General features: G+C 43.6%; 1 protein-coding gene across 1 annotated transcript; it reads right to left on the bottom strand.

Annotated features, from left to right (window-relative positions):
* Positions 1-218: 218 nt before the first annotated feature.
* Positions 219-17,085, bottom strand: TGM7 (transglutaminase 7; the record flags this gene model as incomplete). Its single annotated transcript, XM_081292872.1, has 14 exons — positions 219-378; positions 593-726; positions 2,548-2,708; positions 3,302-3,628; positions 5,627-5,869; positions 6,272-6,375; positions 7,376-7,514; positions 9,832-10,009; positions 10,096-10,224; positions 11,756-11,874; positions 12,455-12,700; positions 14,209-14,391; positions 14,966-15,029; positions 17,002-17,085. The coding sequence occupies 14 exons, from the start codon at positions 17,083-17,085 to the stop codon at positions 219-221; spliced, it is 2,271 nt and encodes a 756-aa protein (XP_081148998.1).
* Between the last annotated feature and the right edge of the window lie 555 nt (positions 17,086-17,640).

The following is a 17,640-nucleotide window of genomic DNA, read 5'->3' as shown; positions in this document are numbered from 1 at the left end:
GGAGGATCTATCCACACAGCTGGCAGCCAGGCTAGTAGCAATAAGTGGCTTGTTAGCATAGGAGAAGACAACTAAAGACATCTTTATTGTTTGTTCCCAGGGTGGGAACACCAGGACAGGGGTGGAGCCAAGAGAATGCAATCAGGAGTAGAAAGGAACAAGATGGAGCGACAGGGGGTCGGGGGACTGGTGAGAGCTATGAGAGGGCAAGGTAGGGCTCAGGATGCTGTAGCTGCAGCAACAAAGATGTCCTTGTAGCCCTTGATCTCCTTGACCTCGTTGCTGCTGATGAGGACTTGCAGCTGGCGGGGTCCAGTCTTGATAGGGTAGAAGTCCACTTGAATTCGGATGGTGTGTCCAGCCATCAGAGTCCCAAGGCTGAAAGTCAAGGAGAGCTGGGAACTGTGACTGGTTGGGTGGGTGATCAGGACCCCTCCCGCTCTCCAGCACCACCAAGCTCCACCTTTCCTGAGGAAGGTGGGAAAATGGGAGAAAAGAGGCACCATCCAGAGACTGAGGAGAGTCCTATGATTCCCATGAGGCACTGCTTCTCAGAGATCAGCTCAAGAGGTGGATGGATGGCCTTACTTACTCTTTTACTATCTGCCCGTTGATGAGGCCACTTCCCTCCAGCACCATGATGCAGTTATTCAGGGCCACCATTAGGGTATTGGTGAGGGTGATGTGGACTCTCAGGATATTGCCCACTTCAGCCCTCTCAGAGACCTGTGTAGAAAGGAGCACAGGTATCCTGGGCAGCTAGCCTCATCTCTGTACCCTATTTAATGACCTTCCTCCCGCATCCTGCTCGTGACCACCAGGGACTGCTCTTCAGAGCTTCAGTGATGCAGTTGGGAGAGAAAACTAAGAGCTGAGGATGTTTGAGATTAACACGCTGGCCTCTTTTAGAAGGTCAAGATACCTCAGGAAGCTACCACCAATCAGGAATAGGAACAAAGTTAAAGCCTCTTTCCCTCTCCTCCGTCTAGTTCAAGATACCTACTAGATTTCAACTGAAGTGCCAGCTGCAAAGAGTTAGTGGTAGCTAACAGCAATTCTGCGTTAAACAGGATCCCAAGGATAAATCCAAAACAATCATAGTGTATTAGTAGTGTCTGACCCAGTTACAGGATAAAGAAGGAGTGTCATGTGCCACCCATGTGCTATCAGTGACATCATTCCACCCTTTTGCTCCATCAGGGAAGAAACAATGAAGCCCATGGACCTGACACAGCAGGCCCAGACCCCAGACCAAGTTCTATCCCCTGTGCTGGGTACCTCCATATACATCATCAGAACACACTTTTGAGTTTTTCTAGGTGTGTTCAGAGCTTCACTCTTGAGGTTGGTGTCATGGGTTGACAAGCCTTGGCCTGTGAGTGGGAGGCAGGGATTCTGTCCTACTCATTTCTAGAACCCCTGTGCCTATGATTGTGCCAGCTACATGATGGATATCAGTAAAGGAGTCATGAGCTCTGATCACCCCAATCACAGTAGGGGCATGTTCTGGCTTGGCCAGAGAATCAAGGAGAAGGAATAACACACCCTGACTTATCTGGAATTCAAATAAAGAACCAAGTACCTAATGAGGATGTCCAAGTAAAATACGTTAAAATAACTTTAGAATCCAGCAGTCCCACAAATCATTCCTAGGTCACCTACTGATGGGGACCAATTCACAGCCCACCTGCCATTCTGCTATGTTGCTTCAGGGCCCTGTTGCAACCAAAGCTGTCCTCCAGGTAACAATCAGGGGCCCCATCTCAGCACTAGGCTTGTGTCTGCAAGTGGGCCTACTACTTGCCCCACCACCAAGGCTGCCCAGTATTAGTTGGCCAACAACCTGACTGTGGGCCCAGGTGAAAACCATGGAGTGGGCCAGCAGATTTATGATCAGATCTAGAGCCTCCCAAATATCCTTCTGGGTGGGGTGGGTCCTGATGTTGACAAAGCCACCAGGTATAGAGCCAGACTTGGATGAGACAGTGGAAAAGTCTTTGGAGTGGGAGGGAAAGTGGGGTAAGGAGCCTCCAGGGAAGGAAAATACTCATAACAGGAAATGAGGAAAACCCCTGCCCTCCTCCACTTCCCCTTCATTCCTTCCGAATGCAAGAGCCGTATCAGGATCTTGCCCAGGTTGCTCCTAAACCTGAAATCTGAGGCTCACTTCTCACTTTTCTTATCACCCTTATCAGCGTTACCTTTTGAATTTCACCTTATGGTCTCTCAGATCTGCCTGCTCAACTGCATCTCCTAGTCACTGCCTGTCTTGTTTCTTTGCCTTTGGAAAGCAATTTCCTTATTTAAAATGACTTCATGTTCATCTCATTTCTCCAGACAGCACCTTCTTGTGCAGCCTATGCAAACTGTCCCCTCTCTGAGATGTTTCCAGGTCTTGCCCTATACTCTATACAGAGCATAAGAGACAATACCATACTGTGTTGGTGTCTGAGGCTGGCACAGTATCTTGTTTGCTACTGAACCCTCAGCCCCTATGTTTGTGAGTCAGAGACCCCCTGGGCCCCCATCTCTGTCCAGAGATCTCACCTCAATAGATAAGAGGGGAGGCTCCAGAGAGAGATCTTTTAAGACCAGCATGGACCGCCCTGTCTCTTCAACTTCAGCAATGCCAGACACACGGATCAACTTTTCATCAGTCAGCTTATTTCTGTAGTTGTTGTAGGGCAGGAGGAGCGGCCATTGTATCTCTTGAGTACAGATAAAAAAAGAAGAAGAAAAAAAAAAACAAAACACAGAGCTGGAGCTGGAGCTCAGAAGCAGAGCTCTTGCCCAGCATGTGTGAGGCCCTGGGTTCGATGCTCAGCACCACATAAAAATAAATAAAATAGAGGCATTCTGTCCATCTACAACTATAAAAAATATATATTTTAAAAAAAGAAAAGAAAACACACACACACACAACAACAACAACAACAACAACATTCTGAGACTAGGGAATGGGTAAGAGATTTGAAACAGGGTGGGAGACAGTGGGGAGGAAGAGAGAGAGAACATGCTTACCCTGAGACTGTCCCCAGAGCTCACTGCTATGTATCTCCTGGTGGGATGGCATCAGAAGTATAACAGCTGGCATTCGACTTCCTACCAATGATGGCAGCCTCACTGTGCAGCGTGTGTGTGTGTGTGTGTGTGTGTGTGTGTGTGTGTTGGTGGGGTGGGGGCAGGGATTCTCTGTGATCTGACTGGAACAGCCCAACCTTATTCATGGACCCAAAGCTCCCCTCCCTATAGGTAGGTGCCTTCTCAGGCCTGCCTCATACTCACCCTTCCCAACACTCACCCTTCCCAATGTCCAGGCTCAAGTGAACCATCTGCCTCCAAAGAGGCTTCCGAGTGCCACCCCCATGCAGCAGGGGCTGTGCACAGAAGCGCACCACCAGTCTGATGGGACCCCTGGGGTGGGCTCTCTCTGGTACCCTCCAGACATGCAGCGTAAGCGGCACGTCTTGGCCCCACACTGGCATCCTGGCCAGGTGAAGCTGCAGCTGCACTGGTTGATCCTCAAAGACCCTGGACCCCAGGAGATCCAGGAGGAGTGATGAAGCTCTCTTTGGTCTCAGCATTTTCCGGGAAGCCTTCATGAATACAGACCGCTCCTCAGGGGATCCTGGCAGAACAGAGACACAGCAAAGACATCCATGGGGAGGGGTGGAAAGAGCCAATGACCTTCCTGGGGAAACTAGCGATTCAACTCCCAGCTCTCCTCCTGAGGCTCAATTCTGTCACCTGTAACCTGGGGATTTTACCTGCTTTCTTCATACAGATGAATATATGTATTGGGTTAAGTGAGTTGTTGAGTGTAAGCACTCAGCACTACTCTTTGTCATCAATATTGCCACCAACAACACCATCATCATCATCAAGGCCAGAGGCTTCTCCCCCAACCAGCATCTTTCCGAAGACATACATTAAGCCTTTTAAATAGAGCTTCATACAATTCGCAATAGCTAAACTATGGGGCCAACCTAGGTGCCCTTCAACAGATTAATGGATTTAAAAAATGTGTTTTACACACACACACACACACACACACACACACACAAAATGGAGTATTACTCAGCCATAAAGATCTTGTGACATTTGCTGCTAAATGAATGGATCTGGAGACTATCATGCTAAGTGAAATAATCCCATATCAAAAAAAACAAAAACAAAGGTCAAATGTTTTCTCTGATATGTGGATGCTAACCCACAATACGGGGGAAGGATAGAAGTTCAGTGGATTAGACAAAGGGCAAAGAAGAGAGAGATGGTGAATAGGAAAAGGAAAGACAGGAGAATGGCTCTGACATAATTTTCGTATGTACATACATACACCACAATGAACCTCACCATTGTGCACATCCACAAGACATTAATTTAAAATAAAAATAACTATGGGCAAATGGCAGAAAGATCGACAGAAGGAGGGCAATCTGGGGTGGGGAAAGCAAGGAAAAGGAGAGATACTGGGGTCCTGATTAGAATAAGATATGTTCCATGCTTGTATAATTATATCAAAATGGACTCAACTGTCATGTATAACTAAAAAGAACCAATAAAATTTTAAAAATAAGTAAAAAGGAACATTAAAAATAAATAAATAAATAGTCCAACATAGTGGCACATGACTGTAATCCCAGCAGTGCAGGAGGCTGAGGCAGGAGGACGGTGAGTCCAAAACCAGCCTCAGAAAAGTGCAGCACTAAGCAACTCAGTGAGACGCTGTCTCTAAATAAAATACAAAAAAGGGCTGGGGTGTGGCTCAGTGGTTGAGTGCCCCTGAGTTCAATCCCTGGTGCCAAATAAATAAATAAAGTAAGCTTCAACCCTTGCCCTTGGTGGCTACTCAACATTAAGGCTGGACCCAAAATATTCCCATACTGTGGACTCCTCTAGAGCAGTTACTGTGTGCCAAAGGTCTGTTCCCTGTGCATTCTGTGAATTCTTCATTTAACCCTCTGAGGTACTGTTATCCCATTTTACAGATGAGGAAGTGGAGGCACAGGGATGGTAATACTGTTCGGCTTTCGTGGCTAGAGCATGGCAGAGCCTTCTTTAGTTCTCAGGCGACCTGACTCCACCCCAGCTCTCTTTATGGGGATGTCCACTCCCTCCCACAGGCCCTGAAGCCCTTTCCTTCTGAGTGTCCACCTTCCCCACTACTGCTACCGCTACTGCCAGTAAGATGATGGTATAACACTGAGAAGAGTTACCAGATAAAATATAGGATATCTAATTTAAATTGAATTTGTTGATAAACAACAAATAATTTTTAATATTTGCATGCAATGTTTGAAACATACTAAAAATCACACCCAGTTAAATTTGCATTTCAGATAGTGAATACTTTTTAATATGTCATATATACCATTGGGTATCTACTTATACTGAATTTCTTTTGTTTATCTGAACTTATCTGGAATACAAATTTAACTGGGCACCCCGTATTTTTATTTGCTAAATCTGACACCCATACCTGAGGGTCACATGCCCAGGGTCCAGGAAAGTCCCCTAGGAGGAAGAAGTGAATACGTGGTGATGGTTTGAACCTGAAGCCATCTGAGTTGGGGAGCAGTAGAAAGATGTTTCACCCACCCCCTCCTCTCATTCCCTGCCCAAGCACCTTCCGGATACTTGTAGGAGCCAGTGATGTCTTGGCGCTGGTCTGACCCTACCATCTTGGTGCTAATCTCCTTCCCAATGGAACTGGTGTTGTGGGCCAGGATTTCCTGGGCCTCGCCATCCCTGAGGAGCCAAATAACTTCATCGGCATTCACCTCGGCATACACAAAAGGGGTGTCATACGCCAGGTGGACCTCCCCTTCCTTAATGGCCCTCACAGAGGCAGGGCCACAGCAGAACAGCCCTGTGGAGGCAACAGAAATTGTGGGATATGACTCTGACACCTGGACCAATGCAATTAGTCATTGCCATGGGAAGTGGGGAAAAGGGTGGGTAATTGACACTGATGACCTGTCCCCTTGGGGAGTCCCCCAGGTACCAAGCACTTTTGAGCCCATTAATTCATGTGATCCACCTTCTGAAGAGGCCATTGCCATCACCATCTTCCCCATGTCACCGGTGAGGAAAGAACAGAGCAGCCCAGTGACTATCTGGGTGATCCCTCTGTCAGTCATAAGGTTAGACCCAATCCAAAGCTGTCTCAGCTATGACTCTGGGGTGGGGGTAAAGTGGGGCTCCTCTCTGGCCTCCTGTTCTCATGGTCAGTCACCCTGTTGTCCTCTTGGGATCCTGCCACCTCACGCACCGCTGCTGGTTTGCTGGGGAGTGGGGTCCAGAACCTGCCACCCATTGTATCCTGGTGGGAGATCTTTTCGGATCATCCAGCACTCATTCCAGACATGAAAGTTCCTGTAGAAGGGAGAAAACAGACTGGACTTAAATTTCCTAAGGATCTGCCAGGTACCCAATACTAGGCAGAGTGCTTCCTATCATTGTTTCTTTTCTTTTGATTAGAAAGTAATTTCAGGGCTGGGGATGTGGCTCAAGCGGTAGCGCGCTCGCCTCGCATGCGTGCGGCCCGGGTTCGATCCTCAGCACCACATACCAACAAAGATGTTGTGTCCGCCGAGAACTAAAAAAATAAATATTAAAAAAAAAAAATTCTCTCTCTCTCTCTCCTCTCTCACTCTCTCTTTAAAAAAAAAAAAAAAAAAAAAAAAAGAAAGTAATTTCAACCTTAAATTTGCAAAAAAAAAAAAAAAAGTACAGAGAACACCTATATACCCAATTCATCTATTATCAACATTTTCTTCATTTACTTTCTTTCAATATTGATACAGATATTAAGTACATTCATACTTAAGTATGTATTTACTAAATATAGGGATCTTCTCTTACATAACCTTGTGCAGTTAGCCAAACTTAGCACCTCTTTAGAAGATGGATCACATAAATTAATGGGCTCAAAAATGCTTGGTACTGGGGGACTCCCGAAGGGGACAGGTCATAATACTTTTATCAAATTTATTGTCTATATTCCAATTTTGTCAGTGGATCTAATAACGTCCTTTATAGCATCCTTTCCCAGCCAGTATAAAATTTAGTTTAGGATCACATTGCATTTAGTGGTCCAGCATCTTTAGTCTCCTTTGATCTTGGAACAGTTCCTCAGCCTTTTCTTCTTTTATTACATTGACATTCTGAGAACAGTATTTGTTTATTTTACCAGAATGGCTCCCATTTTGGGCTTGTCTGATCTTTCCTCATGATTAGATTCAGGTTATTCATTCACAGACAGAATTCTCCATAATATGTCACTGCTTCTTGGGTCAGAGACAATTCATATTGAAGTATTTATTCCTCCCTGTCTGGGGCACAGGAAAGATCTGTTCCAGACAGTTCCCCTCACCATATTTTGTCTTGTTTCTCAGATGGCAGCATCTCTGCATTTTGGTCATAGTAGGTATCAATCGTCAAGTTCCCATCCATGTTGTGTGCAGAGTGGAAATTAGAAACCACACGAGTTGGAACACCTAAGCATCTCATTACTAATGAGAAGAAAAAGAAGAAAGAATTGCTAAGCGCAAGTCAAGCAGAATTATTGTTTTGCATAATTTTGCATAACTTCTAACTTTCAAGCTGGTGAGAAAAAAAAGTCAATATTCTTGTAGGCCCACACCTGTAATAACTCTTTTATTCCCAGAGCACCATACCCAGGCCCAGAACCCTGCTACGTACCTGCCCCATCAATGGTGTCCATCACACAAGAGAAAGAAATAATTTGATGGTCACTTAAAACAGTAATTAATGGATCAATTTATCATTTAGGGCGTTTTCTACACAGCAACTGTCCAAGTTAAAAACAGAAAACCTAAAACATCTAATTAGAAAGAAATTTAAATCTATGGCCAGTTTCCAAAGAGAAGCTGAGTGACCTTAATTAAGTGGCTTAACTTCTCTGGGTTAGTTTTCTTGCATATAACAAAATGGAGTTGGACCAGATGATTTTCAGTTGTAAACTTCTGGGTCTAACTGGGCACAGTGCCTATAATTCCAGCAACTCTGAAGTCAGGAAGCTCAGAAGTTCAAGGCCAGCCTTAGTGAGAACCTGTTTCAAAATAAAAAGGACTAGATATGTAGCTCAATGGCATAGCACCCCTGGATTCAATCGCCAGTACAAAGAAATTTTAAAAATTAAATTAAATTCTGCATCTGTGGGGCGAGGGTTGTGGCTCAGTGGTAGAGCATTTGCCTAGCATGCTTGAGGCACTGGGTTTGATCCCTGGCACCACATAAAAATTAAAAAAACAAATAAAATAAAGGTATAAAAAAATTGGGATCTGTAATTTTACTTGAAGACAAGAGTTGGGGGAGAGAAGTAGGACATTAGAGAATGGATGGAAGGATATGGTAGAGTTTTAGAGATACAATAGAAGATGCTATCACAGACAAGGAAAAACCATCCGGAGGCAGTGACCATCTTTGATAAGACAGCAGCGCCCTCTTGTGGCTTCTTAGGATAGTACTACAAAGGCTTTTTAAAGCTGAATTAAGATGCCACAAATCTAGAACACACACACTCAACCTGCCCAGAGTCAGATGAAAGTAAGCCAACAGCCAGGCGTGACTTTGTAACCTTGTATAACACTTTGGTCCCATCCCGCCTGTTTCCTTCTCAGGAGGAGCAGCCGGTGCCAACTGACACTGCTGGGAAGTTTACAATGCTTTGAAGTGTAAGAGGACTGCTGACAGAGATTAATCCTTTTGTTTTGATTCGCTGAAGAGCCATCAAGAAGTCTATAGTCACCTATCCAATCCTAGCACAGTTCCTGTGAACAAGGCCTGGGCTGTAAGTGGCCAGAGGCAGCTTGGCAAGAGCAGCTGTTCCCACTCAGTGGCCTCAGAACTGGCCTGTGAGGGGACAGGGCTTGGAAATGAAGACAGGTTGTGGACCTAGTCCTTCTCCTCCTGACCCCAGAGTCTGAAGAGCTGAGCCTATCTCCATAATACCTGCCTGGCCACTGTGGCAGACTTCCCAGGCCAAGGCAAAACTAAGAACACTAAGTTCTGGCAGAGCCTCAGCCCCATTTCACAAATAGGCAAGGGAGGCCACTTGATTGGACACTCAGATTTAAACCTCTTCTCTCTTTGGAACACCTGAATGTAACTGCCGGTCTATGCTGACCCTCTCAGAAAAGCCTAGAGCTTTGGCCCTTGTCTCTGTACTCCCTGTCCTGTGCTCCTACCTTCTCTAACATAGAGTCAACCTGTTAGTTGAGCAAATGTATCCTGGGCACCACGGTATAACAAGGCAGCCATGTGGAAGGTCTGCTGGCCTTACATGGGGGAGACAGGCAGACCTCTGTCTCTCTCTCGAATTCACAAATAATCTGGCCAATGACTTTGCCCTGAATTGTAAATAACTGACAATGCATAAAATCTCAATGCTCCTTAAATATAACTAACAAGGTAATATATCTCTAGTTGCCATTCCTCATGAGAGAGAAGCCTCCATGAGGTAGCTATCCCAGACCATTTGCTTGCACCCCAGCTCCCTGACCTTGTTCCTTGACTGCAGGCTCACCTTGAGCTAAGAAGCCAAATGGATGGCAGAAAGAAGCCATTTTACCTCTGCTTTGAGACCACAAGCTGCTTTATCCAGGTGGCTATGTTAACAATCTCACTATGCCATCAAGGAAACCATGGAGTGACTGCAACAAGTCGACCCTCCAAGACTGCGTAGCACATTGGTTAAGAGCATGCATGCCCACAACTCCATGGCTGTGGGGCCATGAGCAAGCTACTGAAAATTTATGAGCCCAGTCTCAAAGGGACCTGGTGAAGATTGAGTGATTCTTCACTCACCAGTGCACATAACAGAGGCAAAGACCCAGCACTGTCCATACTTCACAGGCTGCCCACCCCTGGCTGACCACTGCCGCAGGATGGCCACACTGCCGTTCCACTCCAGGGGGCTGACGCCTTTGGAGTAGTCCTCTCCCCAGTTCCCTTGCAGCACACCGCTGTCATCATTGCTATTGATCTGCAAAGCACAGACAAGTGGGTTTCCATCGGGCCAGGGGAAACCCAGACTATCCTCAGACAGGGGCAGGAAGCCTCTTTCCTTACCATGGCGCTCATCACCCTGCACACATACACCACATCATTCCGCTGGGAATAGTCTTTGGATGGGTTCTTTAAGAAGTACAGGCTCTTGTTCAGGATCTCAAAACAGATATCTATGATGTCTTCTTCAAACTTCCAAGACATTTCAAGAGAGAAAAGAGAGAAGAGCAAAAATGTTTAGAATTTTGAAACTTTGAGTCCCTGGCAGACTTTTAGGGAGGATGTGTATGTGGTGGGGATGTAGGGGCTAAAGATAAGACAAGGTCCTGCCTTCCATGAGCTTATAAACCAAATTGGGAATGTATTAAATTTGGAATTATGAAAAAGTAAACTAGATGGCTCTGATAGAAAATGCAGAGAATGCAGAGAGTCAGAGACCCTGTTGACTGAAGAGAGCAGAGAAGGCTTTGAACTAGTGGGCTTGGATGGATGGGGTAGACAGAAAGTGAGGAGAGTGGGGAACATCTACATGAGGTCTTTGAGCATGGTGGGTCCCAAGGACTTAGGTAGTCCCTTATCTGGTGGACTTGTGAGACCAAAAAATGATCAGATGGATCCGTAGGGATAGGGCCAACAGGGGGTGAGGGGAAACATTGTGACAGGTTTTGTAACCAGGTAGAGGAGCTCAGAGCTGACTCTGTGAACACTGGAAAGTCTAGTGTAAACTTCTGACATAGGTTTGCAATGTGTGTTTGTGGCATGTGTCTAATACACTGGTATCATCTCAGTTTCAAATTTTCCACAAGTTGCCATACTTGGAGAATGGACTTCCTTTAGCAAGGCTCCCAGAGCTTACTCAGCTCTTCCCCCTGTGGTCTGTGCACAGGACTGAGGTAAGAAAGAAAGAAACTATACCCACCACGGTTGGTGATAGGAATGGAAGTTGTTCAAGCCCAAGAGCCCTCTGTACAGGACTGAATATTTGATGTTATTGAAAAATTACTATTCCTCTTTTTTATTATTGTGGATTTTTCAAAAGGAATCATTTTTTGGAGACATATTCTGAAGTATACTGGATTGAATGATAAGGTTTTGCAATTTGCTTCAAAAAAATTCATGGTGAAAAAAGGAGTAAAGGAGTAAAGACCAGAGATGGGCGTGTCTTTCTGGGCAAGGGCAGGTATTAAGCATTTCAGCCTTAGCAGGTCATGGCCTCTGTTTCAATAACTCAGTTCTGCCATTGAGCACAAAAGCATCCCCAATCTCCAAATGAACAAGCATGGCTATGTTCCAATAAAATGTTATTGATAGACATCAACATTTGAACTTTGTATAATTTTCAATGGTTCTTGTGAAATTCTTTTCAACAACTTTCAAATGTGAAAGACATTTTTTATTTGTGGGCCATACAAAACAGGCTGTAGGTCACAACTGACCCATGAGCTATCATTTGTCAAACCATAAATTGGTCACTAGTGGAAACTGAGAGATAGGTACATGGACATTTATTATACTCACCTGTCTACTCTGAATATGTTTTAGCTTTCCATAAGAACATAAAAGGTGAAAAAGGAAAGGTATCTCCCTCCTCCTTCTTCCTTGTCCCTCTCACTGGAAGGGAAATTGACCCAGCAGCTCATACTGTACCCTTTGTTGCTGTCCTTCATGAACTAACAGTGTTGTAGTGACCAGCCTTAGGAACCCCCCCAGGGGATCCTATTACCTGCCCGTAGTTCCAGGGCCAGGAGGTGACGAAACTTTCACGACCCTTGTAAACAAAGCCATAATCCTTCATGATGTACTCCTGCAGCAGTATTTCACTTGGCAGGTACACGTCGTCCTCTAAGCAGTAAAGAGTCGCAGAGGGAACAAAACCCCAAACCAAAAAACAGAGCAATACAATTAAAAACCAGTAATGAGAGTAGCTTTCTGAAAATCAAAGGAGTAGTCAGTGAATTGATGGCAACAGATATTAAGACTGGATCCCCTTAAAAGTTTAGCATGTGCTTCTCCAGAGGCCAGAAGTGTAATTTATACTTCAAAAAATATAGATTGTAAAATTTATAAGCTTATTAAGGTTTTCGAAACTATTGATGGACAAAAAAAAAAAGACAATGAAAATCATTCATTCCCACTATTCAGAGACACCCATCATTACATTGTAATATATTCTGTCCACCTTCTATGACATGTATTTAATACGATTACAAGCATATCATTTTCCAATTTTTGAACTAATTTTGTTTGAAGTCATCCTATGAATATTTTCATGGTGCCATTAAAATTTCTTTATAAAGGTGATGTTTAGTTTGAGCACGTGATACTATGTTACATTGATATAGACTACAATTTATCTTCTAAGCTTTCTCAAAAGAGTGCCCCATGGATCAGGTTAGCATTATAACCTTTGAGCAAGTCCTACCTGCACTCCATGGGTTAAAAAGCAGGATGAAATTCCCCAGTGGGTAAGTCACACTTTGACCTTGGTCCCGAGAGATCTCTATTTTCAGAGTGTAGTGGCCAATGACTGCATTGGCTGGTGTAAAAAGTGAGACTTGGAGAGAGTTGGAGTCAATGGTGAAGTCAGAAGCACTCCAGACTTTCTCTTGCCGGGCCTGTGTAAGTAAGAACGAGGCTCGTGTTCCCAGCAGCTCTGTGGGCTCAGGTCCTATGTAGGAGAAAATGACCCCAAAGGGAGGTTCAAAAATCTATGTGGTATACACATGCATATCAGATAGAGCACTAATCTCCAGGATATATAAAGAACTCAAAAAACTTAACACCAAAATCATCATCATCATCATCATCATCCAATCCAATGGGATAACGAACTGAACAAACACTTCTCAGAAGATATACAATCAACAAATATATGAAAAAATGTTCAATATTTCTAGCAATTAAAGAAATGCAGATCAAAACTACTCTAAGATTACATCTCACTGCGGTCAGAATGGCAGTCATCAGGAATACAGGCAACAATAAATGTTGACAAGGATGTGGGGGAAAGGTATATTCATACATTGCTGGTGGGACTGCAAATTGGTGCAACCATTATAGAGAGCAGTACGGAGATTCCTCAGAAAACTTGGAATGGAACCATCATTTGACCCAGTTATCCCACTTCTTTGTTTATACACAAAGTACTTAGAATCAGCATCCTACGTGATGCAGCCACAGCAATATTTTAAGCAGGTCAACTCACAATAGCTAAACTATGGAACCAACCTAGATGCCCTTCAACAGATGAATGGATAAAGAAAATCTGGTAGATATACACAATGGAATATTATTTAGCCTTAAAGAGGAATGAAATTATGGGATTTGCAAATAAATGGATAGAACTGGAGAATATGATGCTAAGCAGAATAAGCCAATCCCAAGAAACCAACATCCAAATGCTTTCTTTGATATGTGGATGCTGATCCATAATGGGGGACAGGAGCAGGGGAAGAATGGAGGAACTTTGGATTGGGCAGAGGGGAGTAAGGGGAGGGAAGAGGGCATGGGGGTAGGGAAGATGGTGGAATGAGAAAGTCTTCATGAATGGTGTGATTTTACATTGTATACAATCAGAGATATGAAATGGTGTGCTCCATTTGTGTACAATGAATTGAAGTGCATTCTGCTGTCATGTATAACTAATTAGAACAAATTAAAAAATAAAATAATAAAACAGGAATATTACTTATCAGGAATATTACCTATTTTTTAAATCTTTGTGGTATAGGATTCCTGTGGCCTGGAAGAACCCTCACCTTTCCCATTACTTGCTAAGTCCTTTAGTTTAATGCTTTTACTGCCATTGAGGAATCTTTGGGTAAACCACTTTAGATCTCTGTGCCTTTGTTTCACTTTTTTTCCCCTTATCTGTAAAATGGAGATTATAATAGCACCTACCTGAAAGTTTCTCATGGGGAATAGATGGGATCATGGGTGAGGTTTTAGCACAGTGCCTATGTACTTAAAATTGGGGTGCTATGACCACAACTTCAGAGTTTGCTGAGCTGGCCAAATCTTTCCTTAACAGCAGGGTACTGAGCATGAGGGTCCTGGGGTATCCCAGGAGAAGAGGGGTGAGAGCTTCTCAGAAAGAAGAGGCAGGGATCCTGCTGACCAACTCTGCTGATGTCCACATTTTGAGGGAATGCACAAAACCTAGGAGGACGAGCTCACCGGTCTCAGCCACAAAGGTGATGGAGTCTGTCTGGGGCTGGAAGGGTCTGTTGAAGTTCAGCTGGAGGTTGAAGAGTTGACCTCTGCGCACAATGAGCCGCTTCAGGCCCATCTCCTGTGTGTGGTGCCCTTTGTTGTTCCTGGGGCTCTGCAGGTCAACAGACCTGAGCTCCAAGGCTGCCACTAGGGGAGAAGAAGGGATGGGTCAATGCCCAGCTGTGACCCTCTGGGTATAGGTGTCCCCAAAGTTTCTCAGTCATTTCTGTAGAACCTGACTCTGATAGGTAATATTCCTGTTCATTCTTAGCCCTTCTGCCTCCCTGCTTCCTAATTTCATGACTCAGCCTCAGAGGGCAATTCAGTAGGCCCTGGTCAGTGATGGGGAGGATTTCCATTCTGATAACCTCCACACCCGGACCCAGAGCCACAGTGCTGGAGGATTGGGCTACCCAGAAGGCAAAATGATTCCAGATAACTGAAATTTACTTTATGATCCTGCTGACATAAGAATAAACATATTAGCATTTTGTAGAAATGAAGTTGAGCTGACTGAGGCTGGGGCCTCAACTCCAAGGCAAGTTCCTATTTTAGGACACGAGGGAAGCTTAGGGTTATTTGTAATTTATTGCTTGCTTCTCAGTCATGTTCCAGGTCTCTGAGGAGGGCACTGACTGCTTTCTAGGATGTACACATAGTGTATGGTAGTGAAAGTCTCATAGCATGCTGGCTCTGGAGTGGCACAACCCTAGGTCACCACCTTGGAAAGTTTCCTGTGAGACCTTGAACAAGCCACTTATGTTGCCAGACATCAGTGTCCTTATCTGAAAAATGAGGAGGCAATCATATTTCAACTTCATGGAAATGAGAAGGTCATTAATACCCACGTATTAAGAAGCCTCAGATTGCACACTTAGCTATTTTTGCAGATGTATACTGTGTTTACTGTCAATGAAAACCTTTAGTCTTTCCCTTAGTAGAACACCAAATTGTCCTAGTGAGGGCTGGGGTTGTAGCTCAGTGGTAGAGCACTTGCCTCGTAAGTATGAAGCACTGGGTTCGATGCTCAGCACAACATAAAAATATATAAACAAAATAAATAAATAAATATTGTGTCCATCTACAACTAAAAAATAAAATATTAAAAAAATTTATCCCAGTGAAGTGCAACAGGAAATCTCCCCCACCCAGGGCATTTGGAAATGTCTGGAGACATTTCAGTTGTCATAACTGGAGAGAGGCTGCTATTAGGATCTAGTAGAAAAAGGCCAGGGATGTGGCTAAATAGCATCCTAGAGGAAAAACTCTCATTTACTCCCAGTTAGTTTTTGTACCCTTTGCATTCTGAACTTCCACAAAGGTTAGTTCTGTTTTTCCATCTCTCCTGTCTGAAGTTTTTGAATCCTGATTTTGTTCACCCAAATATTTTACTTGGCCATCTGTGGATTGGCAAAACTGTCTTTCTCCAAGTAATTGGTAATAAGATGGTTCTGAGCACCAGGGCTTAAGTTGGGAGGCCAATGGAGCTGTCCTCCAGGATGACACTGAGCTATTGGGAGTACTCTGGGTATAATTGTTCAACTAGCTGTGACTGTATTTAATTCTCTATGTAAAAATAGTTGAATTAGATGTTTAAAATTTTAGTTGAAGTCTAAAAATCAAACCCAGCTTTCACATTTCTGTCTTTCCCATAAATTTGTCAGATGGTTAGCTGAAAACAGAATGTTCACTGAGGTTTCTTGATCATCCTGCTGGGAACAATCTTCCCTTGGGGTAAATCCATCAAAGGTGAATTACTGAACCAAATGATACAAAGTTTTTAAACCTCTTGATGTAATTCGGGCACTTAAATAAATATGCCAATGAAACCAGAAAATTCAGGAAAAGATCTAAGACAGGTGGCTTTCAGTTTTTCAACAGCAATTTTTAAACTTCAGATCCAACCCATTAGTAGTTTGTGGAATAAACTTGGAGAAAGGTGATCACTATTAAGAAAAATAGATTAGAAAATATCACAATGCATCACACATAGGAAGAACAAGGATACTTTTTAAATTTTATTTTTATTGGTACATATCATGATACACAAAAGTTGGATTCATATTCATACTTGCACATTACATAATTTGATAATCTCATAATCTCATTCCCCATACCTTCCCTTTCCATCCCTTCCTCCCTCCCCTATTTGTTCTACTCTACTGATCTCCCTTCTGTTATTATTATTTTAATTAGTGCATTATAATTGTGTGTGTGTATATATATGTATATATATGTGTGTATGTATGTATGTGGGATTCATTGTGTATATAATGGGTACAGCATAATTTGGTATTTCATCCTCCAGTACTTCCTCATGCCCTCCTGTCTTCCCTCTTTTCTCCATTCCCTTCCTCTACATATTTCCCTTCTATTTTTGCTCACAAAAATTGCTCCCTATTTTAATTCCTTTTTTTTCTCTCCTCTCTGTCTCTCTCTTTTCCACATAAGAGAAAACACTGGACCTTTGACTTTCAGAGTCGTGCTTATTACTCTTAGCATGATAGAATAAGGACAACTTTTTGTGTAACTGACCATGATATAAACCGAATGTAGGTCATAGTCAAAACTCTGAAAGCAACAGGCCCAGATTCTGCTGGAAACTGTTTGCATCTCATTGGTTCCTGAGGGGCCTGATATTTTCCTACCAAGACCACTGAGCCTTCCCAGGAAGCCTCTCATTCATTCTATATATACCTCCCAGGGGCCTGGCCACCCTGAAACACACATACCCAAAAGGCAGTGATGAGCACTTACCTTCCCTGCACAGGAGAGAATAGGGCCAGGGAAACCTTTCCTGTTCATAGCTTGAGCATGGTTCCTAAGGGTAACCAGCTCCATGTTGGCTTTATGTAGCTTTTCTCAGTTTTGGAAGGAAAGGGGAGGAGAAGGAAAATGTCTTCCTCTCCTTGTCCAAGGTTGCAGTGCACTGAGAAAATGAATTCTCCACAAGACACTTAGGGTTGTTTTTTTTTTTAATTCCACTTAATATAATTATGTATTTAGCTCACTGAAGGGCTTTTCATGTCAAGGAGATGATGACTTAAGAGAATAAAAGCAAGGGCTTCCAAGGGAGACAGAAAAGAAAGCCAAGAGGATCAGGAAGAGATTCAACAATGCAGGATATCCAGCAGGCTCAATTAGTGAAAACATGTCAGCACCCACAACGCCTGATTTGGCCACAGTCCCTTGGGAGTTAATGACATGAGTAAGAGGAGAGGTGAGCCCCAGAGACAAGACTCCTGGCGCTAATGAATGACTAACGCAAAATCAAGGGTATAAAAGGATCAAATTGTATGATCATATCCTGATATATTATCAGCTTTAAAAAAAAAAAGGAGACATTAAATCAACGATTTGCCTGCAGGGAGTTCTGAGAAGTGAAACTCCTGTCTT

The sequence above is a fragment of the Spermophilus citellus genome (genome assembly GCF_964194105.1).
Source record: "Spermophilus citellus genome assembly, chromosome: 4".
Classification (NCBI taxonomy): Eukaryota; Metazoa; Chordata; class Mammalia; order Rodentia; family Sciuridae; genus Spermophilus; species Spermophilus citellus.
The sequence above is the reverse complement of the archived record's forward strand: the minus strand, read 5'-3'. Positions and strand labels throughout refer to the sequence as shown.